This window comes from Jaculus jaculus, chromosome X, assembly GCF_020740685.1.
Source record: "Jaculus jaculus isolate mJacJac1 chromosome X, mJacJac1.mat.Y.cur, whole genome shotgun sequence".
NCBI classification, from domain to species: Eukaryota; Metazoa; Chordata; class Mammalia; order Rodentia; family Dipodidae; genus Jaculus; species Jaculus jaculus.
The window spans coordinates 65,164,719-65,189,609 of NC_059125.1; the positions used below are offsets into that span (position 1 = coordinate 65,164,719).

Here is a 24,891-nt window from a genome sequence, read left to right on the forward strand (position 1 = left end):
GATTGGGCCCAGGGCCTTATCCATGCTAGGCATGCACTCTACCTCTGAGCTACATGCCTGGCCCTGTAAAGGCTTCTTTTTTTTTGTTTGTTGGTTTTTTGAGGTAGGGTTTCATTCTAGTCCAGGCTGACCTGGAATTCACTCTGTAGTCTCAGGATGACCTCGAATTCAGGGTGATCCTCCTACCTCTGCCTCCCAAGTGCTGGGATTACAGGAGTATACCAACATATCCTATAGGTTTATTTCTTTTTTTTTAAATTATTTATTTATTTATTTGAGAGCGACAGACACAGAGAGAAAGACAGATAGAGGGAGAGAGAGAGAATGGGCGTGCCAGGGCTTCCAGCCTCTGCAAACGAACTCCAGACGCGTGCGCCCCCTTGTGCATCTGGCTAACGTGGGACCTGGGGAACTGAGCCTTGAACCAGGGTCCTTAGGCTTCACAGTCAAGCGCTTAACCGCTCAGCCATCTCTCCAGCCCTTATTTCTTATCTCTCAATTCTATCCCATTCATCTATATGTCTAGTCTTATGTCAGTATCAGGCTATTTTCATTACTTTAACTTTGTAGTAAGTTTTGAATTATGAAGTGTTGAGTCCTCCAATTTTGTTCTTTTTCAGGATTATTTTAATATATTCTGGATCTCTTGCATTTCTATTTGAATTTGAGAGTCATATCAATTTCTTCAAGGAAGCCTACACCCACATAGTTTCACTGGTGAATTCTATTAAACATTTCAGGAAGAAAAAATTATCAGTTATCTACAAAGTTTCCAGAAAACAGAAAGAAGCAGAGGAAACATATCCCAAGTCATTTTATGAAGTCAGTATTATACTGATATCAAAAGGGCATCATGAAAAATACAATCTAATGTCCATGACAATTGTAGACATAAAAGTCCTTTACAGAATAGTAGCAGAACAGATACAGCAAGTATATTAAAATGATTACATACCATAACCAAGTGGGATTTATCCTAAGAATGCATTTGGTTTAACATCTCCTAATTGATGTAATATATCATAGCAATTGGATTAAGGATTAAAACAACATTTCAGTAGATCCAGAAAAAGTATTTGACAAAATTTAATACTTTCCCATGCAGATGACACTCATAAGGAGTTAAGTACTTCCTCAACCAAGTAAGGGGAATTTATAAAACTTCACATCTAAGCATCATGCTTAAGTGGTAAGGCTGAATGCTTTCTTCATAAGATCAGCAACAGGCAAGGATGCCTATTCTCACAACTACTACTCAGCATGGTCTTGGTGGGTCTAGCCAGCACAATTAATTAAGGAAAATAAAATAAAATCAATTGTATTTGTACACAGCATAGTAGCAATCATTCCAAAAGTAAAATTCAGAAAATCCTATTTATAATAGCATCAAAGAGACTAAAATATATGGGGACAAATTTAAAATAAGGTGAGGACTTATAACTTGAAAATTACAAAATGTTAAGAGAATCTATAATCTAAATAAATGAGGAATGTTATGATTCTTATAGGGGGAGAGATGGTTCTATGGTTAAGAACACTTCTATGCAAGCATGAAGACCTGAGGGGGCCTAAGATTGCTGGAGTCCAATTCCCCAGCACCCAGTGAAAACAGCTGGGTGTGGCAGTACACAACTGTAACTTCAGTCCTATGAGGAATGGAGACCACAGAATCACTGGTGCTCATGAAAACAATAAGCTTCAGAATCAGTGAGACTCTGCCTCAAGGAAACAAGAGGATGAGCAATGGAGGAAGGATACCCCAAGTTCTTCTCTGGCCTTTAAATGCACAATCAAGGGGTGTTTAACTGCAATTAGCTACGAGCTCTGAAATGTCTTTTTATGATTGTTTTTCTTTTTCTGGTGTTGTGGTTGTTGCTTTGGTTTTTCTAGGTAAGGTCTCCTTCTAGCCCAGGCTGAGCTGGAATTCACTCTGCAGTCTCAGGGTGGCCTTGAACTCGCATCCATCCTCCTACCTCAGCCTCACGAATGCTGGGTTGAAAGGTGTGCACCACCACACCCAGCTCTTTTTATCATTCTATCCACTATTTTCTACAGATCTGCAGTTGTAACTTCTGTAAATGTCCATGGTTGTTGGCAGGTAAGGATAAAGACCATTTTTCTAGTCATAACTTTGGCATTTAAGAGCATCCCTCCACCCAAGCCTACAGCCTTCAAGATCCATGCTTGTGCTTAATAACTTGCATTTGTACTTCAAAACATGGTACATTTCCTCCCTTTATTTCTAGTACCAGCTGATCAAACCTTTTAAGCTGTTCCAGGAATGTGGTATTGGTACTTCTATTGTTGCTTCATTAAATGATGCTATTTGTACCATTATGGGTAATTTCTGTTGGAGAGCTAGAATGGTTACAGGAGATCATCAGGGCTAAAACTCAACTGATTGGTCAGAGGTGAGAGGCTCACCAGAAATGGAAAGCAAGATATCTTTCCCAGAAATTGGAAATGGTCAAATGGCTACTGTTCTTTTCCTTTTTTATATCTTTTGTCCACTTAATTCTAATTCACTCTTAGTACTCTGGTGTATGTCCTTTCTCTCCAGACAACATTTATAATCCTATTTTTCTGTTTTGTCCTATAACTATTATGATGCTACACAAAACCAGGAAACAAAGTTCTCTGAAATCCTCTGTTTACTCCAGGAGTGCACAGACTATATATGTAAAATATCTGTATTTTACAAATAGTAATATTAAAGTGAGCTTTGTAATAGATACAATCCTGAAGAATCATGTGAGAGCCAACTGTCTAAATCAAATCTTGATGTCACCAGGGAAGTTAATTTAAGCAGTCAGTAGGCGAACCCTGTCCTAAGAAGATTTTCTTTATAATATGAATATTCTTGACCAAATTTTCAAATCTATCAACTTGGCAAGTGGCACTTGGTGTATTCTTGGACTTGATCTTTAACACTGTGGTGAAATTACTATTTGAACACATTTGTTTTCTGTTCTTCTCTGCTGGGTATATGTATCTAGGGGAAGGAAAACTGAGTGAACAAGTCTAAGCTTGTAGGTTATAACTGGCTAACCTATTTCATAACCCAATATTTCTACGTCTAACACACATAAACCTTGTTATACTATCTTCTATGAGCTCCTTTTTCTAACCCCTTTTCATTACTACTGTCGCCCAGTTCACATGGCTGTCAAATGCATAGTAGTACACTTGTAAGAAGTGACTCAATGGCTTTTCCAGATCAAGGTTTTATATTTACAGCTGATTGTTTCCTCTATCAAAATAGACTGAAAGGGCTGAAGAAATGGCTTAGTGGTTGAGCGCTTGCCTGTGAAGCCTAGGGAGCCCAGTTTGAGGCTCGATTCCTCAGGACCCATGTTAGCCACATGCACAAGGGGGTGCATGCGTCTGGCGTTTGTTTGCAGTGGCTGGAGACCCTGGCGTGCCCATTCTCTCTCTCTCTATATATATATATCTGCCTCTTTCCCTCTCTGTCTGTCACCCTCGAATAAATAAATATAAATAAACAAAAAAAATTTTAAAAAAAGAGACTGAAAAACCAGAAATCTTTGTTACTCAATTTCACAGTTATATCCAGCAAGTTTTCTTAAAGATAGACATGTTCTGTGGAAGTGAGATTAAAAACTGAAGTGGGAACCAGGAAATTTAGGCCTCTCTGCTTCAGTTTTTTGTTTACTAAAAAATTCCTAATCCTGTCTACTTCCTTCAAGAAGAATATCATCACAATATATTTGAAAGGCATTTATACAATATCCAGAGTATTAACTATTCTTATCATGCATGCCATATTTTTTCAGTACGACTCCCAATTCTTATTTACTATAGCTAGATAAACTAGTTTTATGTCCACTTGTTTCTCTCCACACAAAATATGTATGTACACAATACATATGCACCTGATTGTAGCAAATCAGAAAATTGGGCCTATATCATAGATTTCCTTTTAACCACCCACTCTACATTTATAGTCCACTTTAAGGGCTCTGTGCCTAGAGTTGGCAGCTCTAGGAACAGTGAGATCAGTTTGTCTATAGTTGTTCCCAACCTTTTTTGGCTCTGGTACACCTACACTTGCTTCCAAAAATATACCCCGCAGTCTGGTGCTCAATGGAATGAAAATCTTTCCTGAGCTAATAGAATAGAAAACACAGGAGGCAACGGACATGGTTCTGCATTTGAGGTACTCATAACAACACAGTGAAGCAAAGCAGTGGAAAGGATATACCAAACCCAGCAACCACAGAAAGGGGGCTTTGGGCTCTTTTTTCAAAATGGAATAGATTTACATTTCTCAATTTCTACCTGCTAACTTGGATTCCCTTGTGACCAAGGATACACTTTTAAAGAGATGGCTGGCCAAGAGAAATGGTGCGTCCAGTAGTAGCATTAGCGCATACAAAAATGAACAGGTTTATACAAGGACAAAAATTATGGTTTTGGCCTTATTTGCGATATATTCTAACTGTGTGGTTAACTAGCTACAGATAATGCCTGGAAAAAAACCAATCTTTAATCAGAAACAAAAATGTAATCAAGGACATAGCACAGATAAATTGTTCGGTCTCAATGACCTCTCTTCAACATTGAGCCTATTCCAAAGTTGCATCTAATAAGGGGTAAAGATTCTTTATTTATCTGAACAGTTCTGAAGTTTCCATAATGTATACTATACTATATTCTTACCAATATAAAACAGTTTTCATGAATAAATCCATACTCACCACTTGACTCATTCTATCTGTATTTTGATTATTACTATGATAAAGTATATCACATAGAGTAGTGATTTAAACTCCTCTCAATTTATGCCTTGATTCCATTCCCCTAGTTTCCCTCTTCCTAAATTCTAAAAAGGTGCAGAAAACTAACTGTTTTCAGAAGAAAAATCTACCAAATTCTAGTTAAGAACAGTTAAGAAGTAAATGTTGCTTACTAGTATTCCAAGTAAATATAGTAGTATCAGTTGTATAAGAATTTGTGTGGGTAGTTAGATTAAATAGTTTAAAATATGCTGGGAAAAAAGGAAAGTGGAGTTTTATCGTGGTGATAATATAGTATATGCTGAAGGCAGGATAGAGAATATTACATTAAGGAAAGCTGTGGAACAACACATGGCTCTATCAATCTTACTTATGTCTTTTATCCCACCACAGAGGTCTTGGTTTTTATATTTAAACACAATTGAAGACTCTTCCTACATTTGAAATATTAGAAAATATAGAAAGCAAAAACCCAATACCTATTTTAAATTTGCACCTTCAATTACCATTTAAGTTTCCTGAGACAAGTGATAACAGTATGAGTTTGCTGACTGTGTACAACAAATAGAAAGGTTTAATATGAGTGCACACTATATTAGAAATGTTCACAAATATCAAGACACTCACACTCTGCTAGCAAGAACCTGCTTCAGAAACTATTCAGATTTATTATCAAAATAGATGCTGTTGAAAAAAAGCAATGGGAGCAATAAAAATGGGTTGTATTTCTCAGGCAACTTGAAAAGATTTCATTAAATGGACTGAAAGTAGATAAAATGGTCTGAAAAATACATAATACTGAGTATTATGACCAGTGCTTCTGAAAACTATGAAGGTCATGAAAAACAAGAAAAGTCAGAGAAACCCTCACAGTCAAGAGAAACTTAAGTGGCAAACATGAAGAATAAAAGGACATTAGGGGAAAACTAATGAAGTCTGAACAAACTATGGAATGTAGGGTACAATAATGTATCAGTACTGGTTAGTTTTAGTTTGGATTTTTTTTTGGGGGGTCTCATGCTAGCCCAGGCTGATCTGACGCACTCTATAGCCCAGGCTGGCCTCAAATTCATGGCAATCCTACCTTAGCCTCCATCCTTCCCACTGGGTTTAAAGGCATGAGTCACCACGTCTGACTTCAGTAATGGGTCCTTATCTATAACAACATAGCATGCTCACGAAGGATGCTAACCATTGAGGAAACTATGGGGTATACAGAAACTGTGCTATCTGCTCAATTTTTTAGTAAATCTAAATTTGTTCTAGTGAGTAAAGTTTATTAAATTTAAAAAACCTATTTCTTAGGTCATTTGAAATGATTCCATTTATGAAAACTTCCAAATACTGAGTGCCCAATTTATGGGCCTAGTTTAAGGTCAGAAGCTTCAGCTATTAGATGACACCAGGTCAAGGACTCCGCACCCCTAAGGAATCCAGCTCAGAAAGCCACAAATCTGGAAACAAATCCCTTCAGAGAATTTCAATGGGAACAATGATTATAAAGATAATAAAGCACAGCCTGTTTAATTTTGCTCATCCCAAACAGCTCTAAAGCACATTGTAGATAACAGGTTTCGTAAGCAGTGAAATCGTGTGCAGCAGCAGTGCTAATATTTTCCATGGGGCCAAACAAGCCTAGGGAGCCAGGGACTTTATAAACTGCCAGCCCCTCCTGAGAGAGAAAGAAACCTGGAGGGGGGCTGGAGTGATGGCTTAGTGGTCAAGGTACTTGCCTGTGAAGCCTAAAGACCCAGGTTCGATTCTCCACATCCCACATAAGCCAGATGCACAAGGGGGCAGGCGCACACGTCTGGAGTTTGCTGGCAGCGGATGGAGGCCCTGGCATGCCCATTCTCTTCCTCCCCCCCCTTCTCCCTCTGTCTCTAATAAATAAAAAATTTACAAAAGACTTAACAAAAAAGAAACCTGGGGGCACAGAGGGGCTGTAGAGAGTCTTTACTCAAGTATCTAATGGATACTGGTTTGATGCTATCATTTACACAAATAAAACAGAAAATGCCATGACTCTTTTGCCTCAAGATTATATAAGCACAAAGTACCATGAATGTTATATTTAGCAACCAGTTTATGAACTCTGAAGGACAATTTCTCAAGGGAAATACTGACCACAGTTAATTAGTAAAACAGATTTCAATGTGACTGTTGATTCTAAACATTTATTCTTTCATTCAAATCATAAATATTAAATAGCCATTATAAACCAGATATTGGGCAGATGAAAGAAATTAGCACAAGAGAACACTCTGGGCTGATGAAAAGAGTTTAGATGAACATCAGATCAATAAATAGAAATATGAATGATGTTAACAGAATTTCATTAAGAGAACCCACTTGATTAACCTTGCACTCCCTCTAGTGGTCTCTTGGTTTAAATGTAAAGCTTATATAACAACCCAGTTTATTAATGTTTGATGTGTTGGGAAGCCAGGACTCCTACATACTGACTGCCTATCTAACTTTGTGACCACTCTAATCTTTGCCTATTATGAAGAATTTCTCTTTCCCTCTCTCATATATCTTGTTCTGATAATTTCATGATATCTGTTAAGGTATTACTGATTCAGTCAACACATATTGAAAACCTACTTTGAGAAGATATTAGTCTTCCCAATTGACTTGATTATTCTTTAGTACCCAAAGACTTTGACACTCAATAAGTCAACGTGCAATACCATGAAGAACACTCACCCAAAGATTGGGAATCAATGCTTCCCACTCTTGTCTTTCCGGCTTATTTCAACTAGGTGCTGATCAGGTGTCGATGGTTCTAGCAGCTAATCAGGCATGAAGGGGACAGCTTGGGGAGGAGAGATGTGCTGAGCTCCTATGAATGAATTCTGAGTGGTCTGACCAGTTGTGTTGTGTGTACTTTGTAACACACCTATAGGTTGCTATGTGACTGCAAAGCAAAGGACTATGGCACTGGTGAAAAGGTAATACCTCTTAGATGAAGAAGTCTGTGGTATGGAGCAGGCCAACAGGGTTAGAGGAATCCACCAGTAGTTTTATGGTGTTATGGATGTGGGAGGAGATAAAATCATCAATGAAAGTCATTAGAACAATATCCCTAAAGGTTACCTTGGTTGTCTTTGTTTCAGCTGAAAGAATCACAGAGGCATAGGAGAGGTTAGGTTAGATGTAGGGCAAACAGAAGCCCAGGACAGTACTAGTTACAAATGACTATGTTGACACTGCACCATGAAAGCATCTGGTTTAGGAATGATCACTTTAGAGTTAAGATGGTGCTTAGCTGACACCACAACACAGTACATGCCAACTTTGAATAGGCTAGGTGGGCTTGTTAGAGTGATACCCATGGGCATAGACAACCAACGGTCCTTAGAGCATGGGACATTTTGGAATATAAGCCTCTTGGCTGCCTCATGATGAACTTGAATCTTTATGTTCTACAAAATCTTTCTGCTATATCTATGTTATAAACTCTGACTAGGGATGAATGGCTACACCATTCTCAGGCTGGATTCATTTCATTCTACTGCCCCTTGATTTTTTTGATTTTTCGAGGTAGGGTTTTACTCTAGCTCAGGCTGACCTGGAATTTACTATGTAATCTCAGTGTGGCCTCGAACTCACAGCAATCCTCCTACCTCTGCCTCCCAAGTGCTGGGATTAAAGGCATGTGCCACCACACCTGGCCCCTTAATATTCTTGATTCTACACTAGCTGCTCCAGGCTATAATGTTTTGAGTTTAAGATAACAACATGTTTCTTTCTAGATGCTCCTTTAAAGGAAGCATCTCCTTATCTTCAAAGTAGCTTTGGTCACTAAGAGCTTTCATTAACCATTTGGGCTAATTGACCTTGGTTAGGACCAACTTCCCAGACAAGTGGTGTAAGGGCAGAGATCAAAGTACGCAGGTCCTTCGGAGACAGGACAATGCCCTTACCATACATCTGCAAGTTAATGGCAGTGATCGAAGGCATTAAGTAGGGTTTAAGCCAATGGAAGGTCAATTTTTAAATCTGAGAACCAAACTGCTTTATCTCAAGGAGGATGAATATTGGGGTGTAAAGATGTAGAGGTAGATGAATTGTTGGTTTGTATGTGAAGGCATCCTAGGAGACTTCATTTCAGAAAGGTTTACATCTTATACAGAATTTTATTAACTCTGGCAGGCAAAACAAAGTATGTAGCCCTGATGCACTATTTTCATTTCTGGGGGCTTGGCCTAGAAATGGTGCTACTGTAATCATTGCATTAGCACCAAGCCTCAAGAGCAGATCATCACATTAAGTGAATTTATCAAAATATTGCCCAGGTAATGCACCTACTCCATGAGGTCATCAACACTCATTTGCTGAAGAAAGGCAGGAGTGCTGGAGAGGAATTTTCCATTCATTTCTTGATATAGATGAGGTTATAGGCACCCCTAAGGCACTGGTCTGTAAAGGCCAGAATGTTATGGAATTATTAGGAGCTTTCAGATGAATGGAAAGAACTTTGTATAATGATTACACTGAGAAGATTGTATTCAAAAGGAAGAACTCCTTACTTTTTATTTTCAAGACTAAACGAACAAATGGAGGAGCAGATGAAACCTGCTACAAGGTTCAGGCCGAAATTTTGGCTTTCCAAAAAGCTTTGATTTGAAAATCAGACAGCATTAGCTGCTTCAGTGGTAAGTGTAGAATATCAAGGCTACTAAACTGTCATGTCTGTTAATTATGGGACATAGCTCAGTATCTTGGTATACAGTACATTTATTTGTCTCATGAGCATGCATTAGAGCCTAGAAGTGTGAGGGGTTTGTTGAAGAGGCAATACTTTGTAATGTCACTTAGGCATGGAATAGGAGAGTAGAGAGATATTGGCAGAAAGACCCTGACAGGCCCAATGTGGTGGTGCATGCCTTTAATCCCAGCACTTGGGAGGCAGAGGTAGGAGGATCGCCATGAGTTCAAGGCCACCCTGAGTCTACATAGTGAAGTCCATGTCAGCCTGACTAGAGTGAGGAGCAAGACCCTACTTAAAAAACAAAACAAAACAAAACAAACAACAACAACAACAAAAAAAAAAAACCCAAGAAAAACTGACAAAACTCAGATGTGAATGGTGATGGTAATACAGTAGTCTGCTTTCAGCCCGGAGTGGTGTACAGCTAAAGGGAAGATGCAGGTATATTGGGTGACAATACAAGGCCTGATATGACTTTTATAAAACACTTATTATATGTCAGGTTATTTGACCTATAATGCAATTGTCACATTTAATCCTTATGATCTTGCAACATAGGAACTATTATTATCTCCAATTTATAAATGAAGACACTGAGAGGTACTAATTGATGGAGCTTAAATTATCTATATAACATTGAACTTATGATTTAGTGTCTTCTCCAGTTCTTTAAGAACTACAGGAACATACCTCATTCCATGGAGGATGGGGAAGGATGCCCAAGAGACAAAGCATGCATTAAATCATTTCTGTTCTGGTGGCCAGCTATATAGAGGAACGGGTGCCTTATGGGTTTGAGATGTATTTGCAGACTGGTATGGGCTACCTGTGAATTTTCTCTGTTGATGTGCCTATTCTGCAAGTGCCAGCATTGAAAAGTTGACAGGAGAGTGTCTGTGTTGGTAGTGAGGTAATATAGCTGACTTGGAATCTAAGCCTCCTTTTCATGTAGTTATCTATGTGTTGCCTAGGTAACAAGTTATACTGTATACAGAGCTCTTCGGGGGAATCAGAACTGTAGTACATCTCACTTCCATTCGTTTCATCTTTATCAGTTACTTTCATGTTGTTGGGACAAAAACCCAACCAGAAACCACTTAAGGAAGGAAAAGGGTTTATTTGCCTTAAGGTTTCCAGAGGAAGTTTCAACGCGGTAGGAAAAGCATGGCAGAAGCAGAAAGCTGGCTTACATCATGACACATCAGTAGAGAGGAAGTAGTGAACTAAAGAGTACCAAGCCAGGCTGGACTATAACACCTCAAAGCCCGCCCTGACAATACTTTCTCCAGCATCTACTCTACCTCCCAAGGGCTCTACAAACTTCTCAAACAGTACCACCAACTGGGGATTAAGTATTCAAACACGAGTCTATGGGGAATATTTTACATTCAAACCACCACATGATCTGATGCATACAGAGTGGAGCTCCTGATATTAATAGCTACTGCAGCTGTGAACTTAACTGCCCAGTGAGTAGTAACCAAGAGCTGGAAGTCTCATTCTATATTTCCCAAGTAGAGATTGTTGATACACAGACCACATAGCCTTGTGGATGTATTGTTCATTGCCCCCAAGTGGAAGACTCAGAAGGCAATAGCATCCCAGGACAATCTGCTGGACAATCATCTCTCTCTTTCCTAGAAGTAGAAGTGAGAGGGGGAACACAGCTGCCAAAGAGCCTCACTGTTGCAGGTGGGAGGCTGCAATACCATGATGAGAGGGCAAATGACAGAACTGTGGGTGGAACTGTGGATGGAAGAATGATGTAGTCAAGCTACAGATGTGGATCTTAAATGCATTTGGCAGAATGAGACGTAGGAAAATATTTGGAGCTGAGGTACTGAACTAGAGAGGGGAAGAGACACCAGAAGAAGCTGGGGAAAGGATGAGGACTAGCTGAAGAGAACACAAAAATGTCACCTAGACAAATCCAGGAGGTTGAGAGTTCTGTCCTGTGCTGGGTTTTAATAATCTGCCATTGCTTGTATAGGTAGGGTGAGTTCAAATTAAGGTAATGTAAATGGGACAAGATGATTTCCTAGCAGACTGACCACAAAAGGCAGAATTGAAGGATTCAGAGGTCTGTGAGCAAGTGATACAGGAAGGTAAGAGTTACTGCACATAGAAACAGATATAATTCGGCAGGCCTTTCCATTACCTTGCTGGCTGGAAACCCTCACACCCCTGCCACACTCATCCATGACTTCTTCTACTCTGCCTTCAGAAGAGGAGGCTCTTCTCTGAACACCACCTATGCCATGAAATTTTAATATAGATGCACATTGTACATCTGTTTATGTACTATGTTCTATTCAAGAACCATAAATTATTTTAACACAGAAAGAGTTATTTCACCTTCAAGGATTGGGCTGGAAAGATGGCTTAGTGGTTAAGGCACTTGCCTACTAAGCCTAAAGAACCATGTTTGACTCTCCAGAACCCACATAAGCCAAACACAAAGGTGAGGCAAGCACAAGGTCACACATTCCCACTACTTGGCACAAGCATCTGGAGTTTAATTTCAGTGGCTGAGGTCCTGGCACACCAATTTATCTCTCTCTCAAAATAAAGAAAGAAAGAATGTTTGGGGGGGCTGAGGAGATGTCTCAGTTGGTCAAGAAAATGCCATAAAACTCTGAGTACCTGAGTTCAGATTGCCAGAACCCACATGAAATTGGGAAGCTGTAGTGGGATTCAGAAATCCCTGTGTGCCTATAATGAGAAAGTAGACAGAAACAGAATTCCTGAAGCTTGTGAACACAGTAGTAAACAATATAAGACCCTGCCTGAAATGAGGTAGAAGGCAAGGACTGACCCCAAAGTTTCCCTCTGATGCACATACCTGCATTCACATACACAAACATGCATGCACATGTGTACATGTACACACTGACCCACACAGCCACCAAATAAATAAATAAATAACTTTTTAAAAGTAATAATTTTTGCTTCCTGTGGCACCATGGCACACACCTGTGAAGAATGTCAGTACAGGGTCATACAGTGCTGTTCGAATATGTCTTCTGTGATAAAAAGTCTTTGTTTAATCTTTTCCTATCTCTCAGACCATTCCTTCTCAAGATTCCTTCATAAGTTTTCCTTCTCCTGCCTGTCCTTTATAAAAGTGTACATGTGTGAGCATACTCTTGGAATTAGAATAGAGACCCTTGTACATGCTAAGCATGTGCTCTGCTCTGAGCTATACCCTACTTCTCACTTAACATTCCACAAGGTTCAGTATATATTTTTTTCTTATTTTACAAACTTTCCAGGAGACCTGACTTATTTCTTTAGCTTTAATTACCACCTATGATGACGTTTACTCCAAAACCTGTATTTTCATTGAGTAAGGTTCTCCTTAGCACCACTTTCTAGCTGTTCCAAGCATGCGATATAGAATGACAATGGACAATATCACCTTGCAGCTTGCTAGGAGTGCAGATTCTTGAATCAGAGTCCACATTCTAACAGGTTCCTGAGATACACTGTATATGCACTAAATGTAGAGAAGTCCTAGTCTGCACTCTGCTACCAGTTATCCAACAGACACTATCAATGAGATGTTCTATAGGAGCATCCCTCTTCACCCCTGCACTTCCTGATTCAGCCATCTTCACATGAAATCTAGGCCACCTCTTCCACATTTATCTAACTGGTCACCATTTCTGTCTGTTCTAAGTACTAAATGACTTTTCAATTTGTTCCATCTCCCATGCTTGTCTTACTGCTTCCATTTACTCCAAGGTATATTATCATAGCAAGGCAATTAATAGATTTCTCAACCAAAAGTCTCCCCACCCTGATTTATGTGCCAACTAATACTAGAGCCATATTTCTAAAATCCAAATATGATAGTTCCACTTACTCCTGGATAAAAATTCCTTTAGTAATCTAAAGCTGAGATTCTTAGTTTAGGACCCATAGGCTTTTGTAGCATTTATCTGTCTATCTATCTATCTATCTATCTATCTATCTATCTATCTATCTATCCGAGACACACAGAAAAAGAAGTGTCTGTGGGCATGCTAGGGTCTCTTACCACTGCAAATGAACTTCAGATGCATGTATCGTTTTGTACATCTGGCTTTACGTGGGTACTGGGGAACTGAACATAGGCCATCAGGCTTAACTGCTAGGCCATCTTCCCAGCACCTTTAGGAGATTTTTATACTTTCTGAAATTATAAGTAAAAGTCTGTATATGTACATTTCCTAGGGACAATGTAAACAGCTTTCACAAGATTTTCAGAGAAGTTCATAGACAAAAAAAAAAAAAAAAAAAAGATTAAGAACCACTGATCAAGCTATTTAGCTTAGCATACAAAGACCCTCTCTAACCTTATCTCTGGCCATTTGTCTATAGGACACCATGCTTCTAGCTTTAATGACCAACTTGAAAATATTCCTACTTTCATACCTCTGAGATTGAGCACATGCTGTTTATGAAATAATCCTGAGGTTACACACACATACCTACTATAAATGGTATAGCCTGGATTTACATCTAGGTCTTACTTCAAAGTTCACAGTTATTCCATTCTACAATGGCTTAATGTTTTACATTATGACTCAGTTCACACAAATTCACCCTAACACTATCTTAAACAAACTTCATGCACTTTACTTTGGTATAAAAAATTGCTACTTTTATATTAATTTGATATCATGCTCCATTTATAAGTTGCAGCCTTCAGTGTTAAAAAAGGGCACTAGATCCCAGCATTTGGGAGGCAGAGATAGGAGAATTGCTGTGAGTTCAAAGCCACCCTGAGACTACACAGTGAATTCCAAGTCAGCCTGGGCTACAGTGAAGCCCTACCTAAGGAAAAACAAAACAAACAAAAAACCACTGTACTAGATCTTTGCTGATAGAGTTCTCATTACTGAGCATCTATTATCTTAGTCCCAGCAGCACCAAAGTTTTGAGATTGCTTAAGAACGCAAAAGCTGTTATAATATGAATGTGTTTGCTAATGAATTGACCACTTAATATCAGTTTCTACTCAAGCAACCCTCTCCTTTGAACACTAGCACCTAATCCATCCATCTGCTCATTTTGAGTCTCATGAACTGTTAGATACATCAGCTAGCAATTCAGTGCCAATTTGTCACAAAGTAAACTTACAAATCTTGTGCAAAATGCAGGATATTATGAAGTAAGCATACAAACCTAACAACAGGAATATAGCAAACTAGTTCACAATTGAAAAGGAGGAAAATAAATATGTATAATGATTTTAAAGTGGTTCAAAAGAGAATGATTTGAATACCAAGTTGATTAAGGAAAAGCTTACAGGAAAACTGATGAAATACTTGAATACTCTTGCAAAATCAACCTTCTTGATTATGCTGTGAGAGTCTCACAGGAAATGCAGCATGTCATCCTAAAATATCATGTAATTGTGTTTAAAAAATTAGGTCCCAAACAAAATACATCAATCCTTGATGCATTCTTTGTTTGTTGGAAGAATTAACGTAAAGTTGTATATAACACTCAATTTTATGAAATGAGACAAAACAAATATAGCTTAATGGTGTCTAGCTATCCTCATAGCATCCTAATCAAACCCTTTGCTCTCTACTATTTATTCTAAAGTTCCTCTACTGTTTTGAGACATGGTCATATTATGCAGCTCAAACTAGCTTCAAACTTGCAATCCTGTCTCTGTCTCCCATATTCTGGGATTGGTGTTCACCACCATACCAGGCTTTCCCCGTGTGTGTGTGTGTGTGTGTGTGTGTGTTTGTGTGAAAGACAGAGAGAGAAAGAGAGATAATTGGCATGCCTCTAGCCACTGTAATCCAAGTCCAGATGAGTGTGCCAGCTTGTGCATCTGGCTTATGTGGGTTCTGAGGAGTTGAACTTGAGTCCTTATGCTTCACAGGCAAGCACCTTAACTGCTAAGCTATCTCTCCAGCTCAGTCCCCCTTTTTATTGTTGTGGCTTGTTTTTTTCAAAGGTAGGGCTTCACTCTAGCCCAGGCTGACCTCGAACTCACAGCAATCCTCATACCTCTGTGCCACCGTGCCCAGCTGGTCCCTGTGTCAACTAGATTCATTAGGTAACCTTTTGTCTACTCCTGCTTCCCTCAAACAGTGAGTCTCCTGTAAACATCTTTGTCTCCTTAGCATCTGACACAATAGCAAGAGCTTAATAAATGCTTGTTAAATGAATGATTATAGTAGTCTCTTCTGCCTCCAATTAAATCATATACTCCAGCCCTACCTAAAATTCTTCAGCAAATCCCCACCAACACTGGGAAAAAAGTCCTAGTCTTTATTATGCCTTTACAAAACCTTTGAAATCTGCTCTTATTCTATGTGACCTTATACCTTGGCCACATAACTAGGTCTGGTTTTCCAAATGGCCTACACTTTACTGCTGCCATGATTCCATTATTCCCTCATCTTGGAATTTTCCATTCCACCACCAGAAAGCAAACTCTGACTTGTTGCTCTATGGACACCACCTTGTACATGATCACTTCTAGCATTGTCCCAAGTAGTTTGTGTTATAAAAATGGTCCTTGATAAAAGTAATATATGGGTTGGAGAGATTATTCAGTTGTCAAGGCATTTGCCTGCAAAGCCTACTGACCTGAGTTCAGTTCCCTAGTACCCACATAAAGCCATATGCAAAAGGTGGCATGTGTGTCTAAAATTCATTTGCAGTGGTTAGAGGCCCTGCCATGCCCATTTGTATTCTCTCTCTTCTGGGCATGGTGGCACATACCTGCTTTTAATCTCATTACTGGGGAGGCAGAGGGATGAGGACTGCTATGAGTTCAAGGTCAGCTTGATACTATATAGTGAATTCCAGGTATGTCTGGGCTAGAGTGAGACCCTAACTTAAAAAAAAAAAGTAACACATTCACATTAGAGGAAACAGAGAAAAACAAGTGTTGTGTGTGGCTATACAGATAATTATCTTATATATAGGGATAAAAATATATATGGACCCATATCACCATCCAAAGCCACTATTTTTACTTGATTGCATTTCATAAGATTTTTTTCATATGCATAGATTTTTTTTTGGTTTTTCAAGGTACAATCTCACTCTAGCCCAAGCTGACCTGTAATTCACTATGTAGCCTCAGGGTTGCCTCAAACCCACGGTGATCCTCCTACTTCTGCCTCCCAAGTGATGGGATTAAAGGCATGTGCCACCATGCCCAGCTTTCATATGTATAGATTTTTTACATAAGTATAATCTGAGTGAATGTGTGATATACCCACCTACCTGTCCTTGAAAAATGCAGCTAACATATGGTGGGCATGATTTTGAGTTATAACATGTTGTTAATAATAACACTAAACATTAAAATAGCACTTTTAATGGTTATATAATGTCCCATCAGGTGGATATGTTACAGTATGCTTCATAACAATTCCACTGTTGTTAAATGTTTAGATATCCCTCTTGTTGTCTTTAGGGGGGCATTGTAAGTAAGAGAGATAGTATCATTATGTACATATTTACCATATTTTGGATTGCTTAATTTCCTTGGAATAGATTATCAAGAGTCATCTCAAACTTGGTAGGAAGGAAAAATATTTATACTGTTTCCATTTTGTTATGATGCTAAATATTTTCATTTTTATTTACCATTTTTCCTTTATGAGTTGTCTATTCATGTCTTTTTTTTTTTATCTATTATTGACTGTTAGTGTTAACATAACTAGGATAAAGAATTTAACCCTTGGTTTGCTGTAACTACTTTTGCCTATTTTTATTTTGCTAAAATTTCAGCTGTAACAGCAATATAATTTCATTATATACATTTTGAAAAATAGAGACAAAAACTTTTTTTTCATAAAATCATAAGATGGGCATGGTGGTGCATGCCTTTAATCACAGCACTCAGGAGGCAGAGGTAGGAGGATCCTCATGGTTTGAGGCCACCCTAAGAATACATAGTGAATTCCAGGTCATCCTGGACTAGAGTGAGACCCTACCTTGAAAAACCAAAAAAAAAAAATCATAAGCCAGCTGGGTGTGGTGGTACACACCTTTAATATCAGTACTTAATTAGGAGGCAGATGCAAGAGGATCACTGTGAATTCAAGGCCACGCTGAGACTACATAGTGAATTCCAGGTCAGCCTGAGCTAGAGTGAGACTCTACCTCAAAACAACAGCAACAACAAAAAAAATCATAAGCCAGACTTGGTGGTACATGCCAATAATACCAGCACTTGGGAAGCAGAGGCAGGCGGACTACTACTAGCTGGTCCACATAGGAAATCCCAAGCCAGCCAAGACTACAAAGAAAGACTAGCTTAAAAACAGAAAAAATTCTGCCACTATAAGATAGCCACTATTATCATTGTCACTGTTGATTTTCTTCATGTGTATGACAAAGTAATTACAATATGCATACAATTTTAAGATCTACTTTTTAATACAAATAATTATTTTTTAAATTAATTTATTTGACAAAGAGAGAATGGGTGTGCCAGGGCCTCTAGCTACTGAAAATGAACTCCAGATGCATGCATCTGGCTTACATGGGTACTGGGGTTGTAAACCTGGATCCTTAGGTTTTGCAGACAAGAACCTTAACCACTAAAGCTATCTCTCCAGCCCCACATATAATTATTTTTAAATGTCCTATAACCTTTATAATCCCCATTAAAGATAATTGTGTAAGGATTTTGGATGTAGCTTAATGGTGAGATGTGTATCTGGCTTTATGTGGGGACTGGGGAATCAACCCTGGTCCTTAGGCTTCACAGGCAAGCACCTTAACTGTTCATTCATCTCTCCAGCCCTAGATTTCATTTTTAAAATCATTAGAAAACTCTTAAAAGTTATATTAGATTTTAAATTTTATACAATCAGATTTGATCTTTTGCCTCAAGAACATTTCCTATTACTTACTAAGCTTAGAAAACTATTCCCAGTTAGATGCTTCATATTAATTCATTTTTGTTTTATAATTTGCATTTTTGTACTCTTCAACAGCCACTTATTTTAGTTGATTACAGGAGATGATATTATCAGTGCTACAAACTGTCACAATATTTAATGAACAATCCTTTCCATTATTTATACCATGCACCCTTTTACATAACTTTCTTCAATGTGAATTAGATCTTAGAAATCATAGTGTATTGGAGGCAGGCATGGTGGTACACACTTGTAATCCTAGCACTAAGAAGGCTGAAGCAGGAAGATGATGAATTTGAAGGCCAGCCTTGACTACATAGTAAGACCCTGTCTCAAAAAGTAAAAAGAGGGAATGGAGAGATGGCTCAGCAGTTAAGGCACTTGCTTGTACAGCCTAACAATCTGGGGTTCGATTCCCCAGTGCCCACATAAAGCCAGATACACAAAATGGTGTGTGCATTTGGAGTTCGTTTTCAGTGGCTAGAGGCCCTGGTGCACCCAATCTCTCTCTCTCCCTCTATTTCTGCTTACAAATAAACAAATAAAATAAAAATCACATAGTCTTTTTTAAAAAATAAAAAGAAGAAATTTTATATTATTAACAGCATAAGTAGATGTTCACCCCCATTAAAACTCTTATCCTACATGGAGTCTTAATAAATGATTATTTCCCCTTAACAGTCATCACTCTCTACATATAGCAGGGATGAACATAAGTGACAGGAAAGTAGAAGCAGCTTAGATGTAAAGCACTGCATATCAGTAGTTTCACTGAAGGTGGCAGAGATTCTTTGTTGGGTCAAACTTAACTGAGGCTTCTAAAGCTTCTAGGCCTATCCTTGTACTTACTTAGAGGACAGTTTTAGCAAAGAACCTTGTAATATCAGATTAAACAGAAACTTCTTTCCTTGATATCTGATGAAGTTCTTCACCCCTCACTATTCCATAGGTGAGTTCTGATCATCATGGCCAGTCTTCACTGATTCTGGTTAGGTCAATTTAGCAGCATCCTCCTCTTCCTGGTGCTTCTTTCCTATCAGTAACTCTCTAACTGCTGATCTCTCCACTGCTCCTTGTCTATGCATTCCTATTAACCCAAGCTATATTCAGGGTGCTCTAGCAAAATCTCTCTCATAATTGAGACCTCATGGTCCATTATAGTAGCACTTATCTCTATTAATTTCCCCCTGCATTTTAACAAGTATCACTGAATAATTTTTAATTATTTAAAGAATATCACAACTGCCAAAGCCTTTCTTTGCCCTATATCATGGAGAAAATATGCTCCTATAAGTTGATGAGAAGTTGAAAGGAGTAAAATGAGCAATATCTCTTAAAAGTTACCTTGTTTCTTAAAATTTAACAAATTTATAGACCTACTTTACAGAATATAAAAGTTAAAAGTGATTATTTGATAAAGGTATCCAGACAGATATATTAACTACTGAAGAGAGCTCAATGAAATGCCTCTCTGAAATCAATATAAAGTACATCATCAAATAAATTGGTATAGCTACTAAATAGATCCAGATGAGTCTAATCAGCTTAAATGTACAGAGTTTGGGACTTATAAAGATGAAATATCATAATGGATGTCTTGTAAGATCAGAAGCCCTAACAGATGACTGCCAGCAGGTGGCACTTGGCCCACAGCAAAGCACTAAAGAAAAACAACCATTCAATCAAGGAAAGGTTGCTAAGCTCCAAGATAGCTGCTAGTAAAACTCTAGACACAGAAATCTGTAAGTGAAAAAATGTCAACAAAAAGGCCTTAGTTCCAATATATAAAGCACCAGCCTCAAAGAACAAATTGTGTTGGAAAAGGAAAAAATAACCTTTCTAGGTTCTTGGTTGGATTTTGAATTAAAACTACATGAAAAACAGGTTAACAGGAAAAAAAAACACATTTTAACTATTTTCATATGTATGAGTCTTACAAAAATATGAAAATAAAAGAATAGTCAGGGCTGGAGAGATTGCTTAGTGGCTAAGGCACTTGCCTTTGAAACCTATGGACCCAGGTTCGACTCCCCAGAACCCACGTAAGCCAGATGCACAGGGTGACACATGCACACAGGTAGTGCATGCACACAAGCTGGCACACACATCTGGAGTTCATTTGCAGTGGCTAAGGCCCTGGAGAACCAATTCTCATTCATTCTCTCTCTCTCATAAAAAAGAAGTCAAAGGGTTGAAGAATCCTGAGCTACACATAGGAACAGGGGCTTGGAGCTTCTGGGGATGGTGACAACAAAATATAGGAGAGTGAGAGGATGACATACATAGCAAGGGAATCTTAGTTTGTTAGGCAGATAAAAGTCAATACAATAAAATTTGCTTTCTTGCTCCTAAATACTGCTACTGTGTACCCCATTCACTAGCCCAAAGGTCTGGATCTAGGACATTGAATGACTCACTGGATTTGGCCAGCTTGTCTACATTTGCAGTTAAAAAAGAGATAAGGAGCTGGAGAGATGGCTTTAAGGTACTTGCCTACAAAGCTAAAGGACCTTTGTTCAATTTCCCAGGACCCACGTAAGCCAGATGTACAAGGTGGCATATGTGCCTGAGTTTGTTTGCAGTGGCTGGAGGCCCTGTCATGCCCATTTTCTCTCTCTGTGTGTCTGCACCTTTCTCTCTCTCTAATAAACAAACAAATATATACATATACATATAATATATATATATATATATATATATATATATATATATATGAATTTTTTTAAAAGATGAAAAGGAATGTAGTCAGTTTGGCTAAACCATGAAGACAACCAATATGTCCTTCCATCTTTTTCAACAGATTGAAACTCTAGAATTGAACTCTTTGGGGGGGGGGCGATACACTCTAACATTATGCCAGTAGTACCAGCGCTTTCATTATTCTAATTTTGTATATTTACTACTAACACAAGTATTTTCAAAAATAGCTCTTATTTAGCCACTGTGATGGTTTGAATAGATGGCCCCCAATATATTCAGATTTAATTTGTTTGTAGTTTGCATCTGCAACCACCTGGCTGGAGACAGTGTCACTGGGCGGATCTTAAAGTGTGGTGGAGGGTTTCAGATTTCAATCTAAAGATATGCAAAGTGTGCCTAGCTGGAGTTCCTGAAGTGTGCTGTGCTGTGTGGCTTTTGACTTTTAAGCTTGTGCTTCTCTCTCTCTCTCTCTCCTTGGTCCTGTGAAAGTAGGCCAGCTTCTTCTGCCATTATGGAACTTCCCCTGGATCTGTAAGCTTCAATAAATATCCCTTCCTCCATAACTGTGCTTTGTCTGGAAGTTCATCTCAGCGAACCTGAAGCTGTCTGCTACAGCCATCATTTGTTGTATTATTATCCAGACAACAATTTCTTTTTTAAAAATATTTTTAATTAATTTTTTTATTAGTTTTCTATTCAGCAAATACAGGAAGTTTGATACCATTATTAGGTTCATCCATGACCTACCCCCTCCCCACTGGCTCCTCCTTGTTGAGGTATATGGGTCATGCCTTGTGGAGTTAGCCCACAGTTATTGGTATGATAAATGTCTCTGCATATCCTGACCCAACATGTGGCTCTGACATTCTTTCCACCCCCTCTTCCGCAAAATTTCCCTGAGCCATGTTGGGTTCATTTTTGGTCTGCTTTATTTTTTGTGTTTATTTTTACTTATTTATTTGAGAGCAACAGACAGAGAGAGAAAGAGGCAGATAGAGAATGGGTGCGCCAGGGCCTCCAGACACTGCAAACAAACTCCAGATGCGTGTACCCCTTTTTTTGCACCTGGCCTTTTGTGGATACTGGGAAATTGAGCTTAGGTTGTTAGGTTTTACAGACAAGTGCCTTAACTCCTGCACCATCTCTCCAGCCCAGATTTCTAATATTGTTACATAGTTAATAGGCCTGAACATTTCCCTCACTTGCAACACTTCCAAATGTTTCTAAAAGAGTTGAGCCAATTCCATGAAAACACTGTCAATGCCTGGTTATTTTGAAGTAAAGGTTGTTTTTTTTTTTAAATTTTGTAGGTGAAAAATCTATCTAGCTTCAATTTCTCTATCTCCATTTGCTTAATAGTGTTTAATCAATGTGTGTTCAATGAACAAATGGCATATATGAGTCTGTGTATGTATTTAGGGGTGGGGAAGTTTAAACAAATGTGGCTGGTTAGATTTAAGCTTGTGGGCCTGCAGTCCCTTTACAGAGAGGTTTTAGAGGTGCCAAGAACATCTTAGAATTGACACCTAAATTGGGACAATCCCTGTGTAATTCACATTAGTCATAAGTATATATATATTTCTAGGAAGGGTTAGCTGAAAGCTTTCCTAAATGGTTAATGATATGTGAGTCCATTCACTTCTGCATGCAGTACAGACAGACAAAAGTGGCTTGACTAGAGTGCAGTCCTCTGACATCAGAACAATGCTATCTGTAGACTGCACTGGAAGCTGATCTAGAACCCAGCAGACATTCTGCAGTGAATTTAAACACAAGAGAAATGAAAACATACTTGTAGGGCAGGTATTTTCTATGAGGCCACAATACTGTTTCCTTATTTACTAAACTCAAGAGGACATAGAAATCCTTGATTCAAAGAATCTTGGTTCTCTCTTTTCATTCTTTCACTTTAAAAAGAAAATTCATTATTTTGAGGTTAAAAAGTAAAGTAAAAGCCAATGAAAGCAGACTCTTTTCTTTAAGACCATTTAAAACTCATAACTAAAAACATCTTTTATCTACTACCTAAGTACTAGATTCTAGTGGTTTAGTTTTTCAAGGACTTGCTTGGACATAAAATCTATTCATCTGCTGGGCATGGTGACACATGCCTTTAATCCCAGCATCCAGGAAGCAGAGGTAGGAGGATCACCATGAGTTCGAGGCCTCCCTGAGATTTTGCAGTGAATTCCAGGTCAGCCTGGGCTAGAGCGAGACCCTACCTCGAAAAAAAAAAAAAATCTATTCATTTGATGAAAAGAATACCATACTGTTATCTAAATTTGTATATAATAAAATTGTAGTTTTATTCCACAAACAAAACTAAAACTCAAGTGCTATTTTCTTTTCACTCAAGATCCTCTAAGAGCATCAAGGCTGTGGTTGGCTGCATGAACAACTGGTTTGTGAGTAAGGCATTGGCAGTTACTACAACTGCTTCCTTTCAATTATGGCACATTGATCAATTCAGCCCTGAAATCCCCCTCCCCCAACATGCATTAAGCACCACTGACACAGGAAACAATATGCTAAATGCTGAAAAAGGACCAGTTGTTGTTGTCAGGCATAGTCTTGTAGCTTGATATGTAAACAACTCTAAAAGCATGGTTTCTCAAATCTCAAGCAGCACCTAAGAAGAGATGTTTCACAAGCAACTCCTATGTTATGCATTTTCTTGTCTACACTAGCATAAGGCTCACTGATTCTTTGGCCCTGTGTTTTAAATCTATTCTCATCAATTATGTATTTAAGACCCTGTTTCTTATTTCTGTCAAGAATGAGCTCTAAAATGTACCCAAGATTTACAGGAATAATTTCTCCCTACTGCAAAGTTTCTTTAGCTCATATGTATACATACTGCATTGGAATCATAATTCATGTTATCCTCTAATTATTCCAATTTTGTTAATGTTTCTAGAGCCAAGTCCCTAAAAACTGGAGTTTCCGGAGTGTTGGAAAGGAATTTCTAGACTGTCTACTTATATCCTTTTCCCTTCCTCTTGTATTGATGAAGAAGCTGAGGTCTAGGATTCAGCCAAGTTAGCAGAAAAACTAAGCATAATGCCCAGGTACCTGGACTCTTGACAGAGTGCTTTCCACTATATTTGGTGATCTTATATTTCACTTGATCTCTTCAGAACAGCTTATAAAGTACTAAATACACACATACTTTTCAACAAACAGTACAATAAGCATAGTTTACGTAACTCAGTGACTGACTCTAGGGATAGGTCAAAGGCAGAAAGGTCATTTCCTTACTTTTTTGCATGATGCCACCCTCCAGACCAGTTAATTGCTACTTTGCATATCCCGTCAATCAGGCACTGGGCAGCTGTGATCGTAGCCCCTCCTACAGCTGCTGCATAGTCAAATATCCCTTCAGTGGCTGGGCAGTCATAACCTGAGGGCAAAATGCAGAAGAGTTTGTTATTAAAAACAAAGGGGATCTGCAGAAGGAGGAGGGATAGGTTCAGGTGTGACACAACATAGCCTACTAAAAAGCTACCACGCTAGCATCAGCTCCAAATGACACAGAAATATCTCCAATGCTGGTGAGGCAAGATTTTAAAACACTAGAGCTAGATAGGATAAGCCTTCAAGATGAAATCATCATATCAAATAGATTGAAATGAAGGCCACAGAGGTGATAATACCTTGCTGTTGCAGTCACGTTTGCACTGCTGGTAGAAATCACCTGACCAAGAGCAGCTTTGGGGAAAAAAGGATTTCTTTAAGCTTACAGGCTCAAGGGGAAGTTCCACGATCACAGGGGACACTGGCTATAATACCCATAAGTCCACCCCAACAATACACTGTCTCCAGGAAG

General features: G+C 38.6%; 1 protein-coding gene across 2 annotated transcripts in view; it reads right to left on the reverse strand.

The window, feature by feature from the left end:
- The window catches only part of LOC101597314 (histone deacetylase 8), a 318,694-nt gene that overhangs the window by 287,285 nt on the left and 6,518 nt on the right, over nt 1-24,891 (reverse strand). For both annotated transcript variants that reach the window (XM_045140944.1, XM_045140945.1), the window contains exon 4: nt 24,324-24,465. In XM_045140944.1, the coding sequence (XP_044996879.1) occupies nt 24,324-24,465 (142 nt within the window). The remainder of the gene's footprint in view (nt 1-24,323; nt 24,466-24,891) is intronic.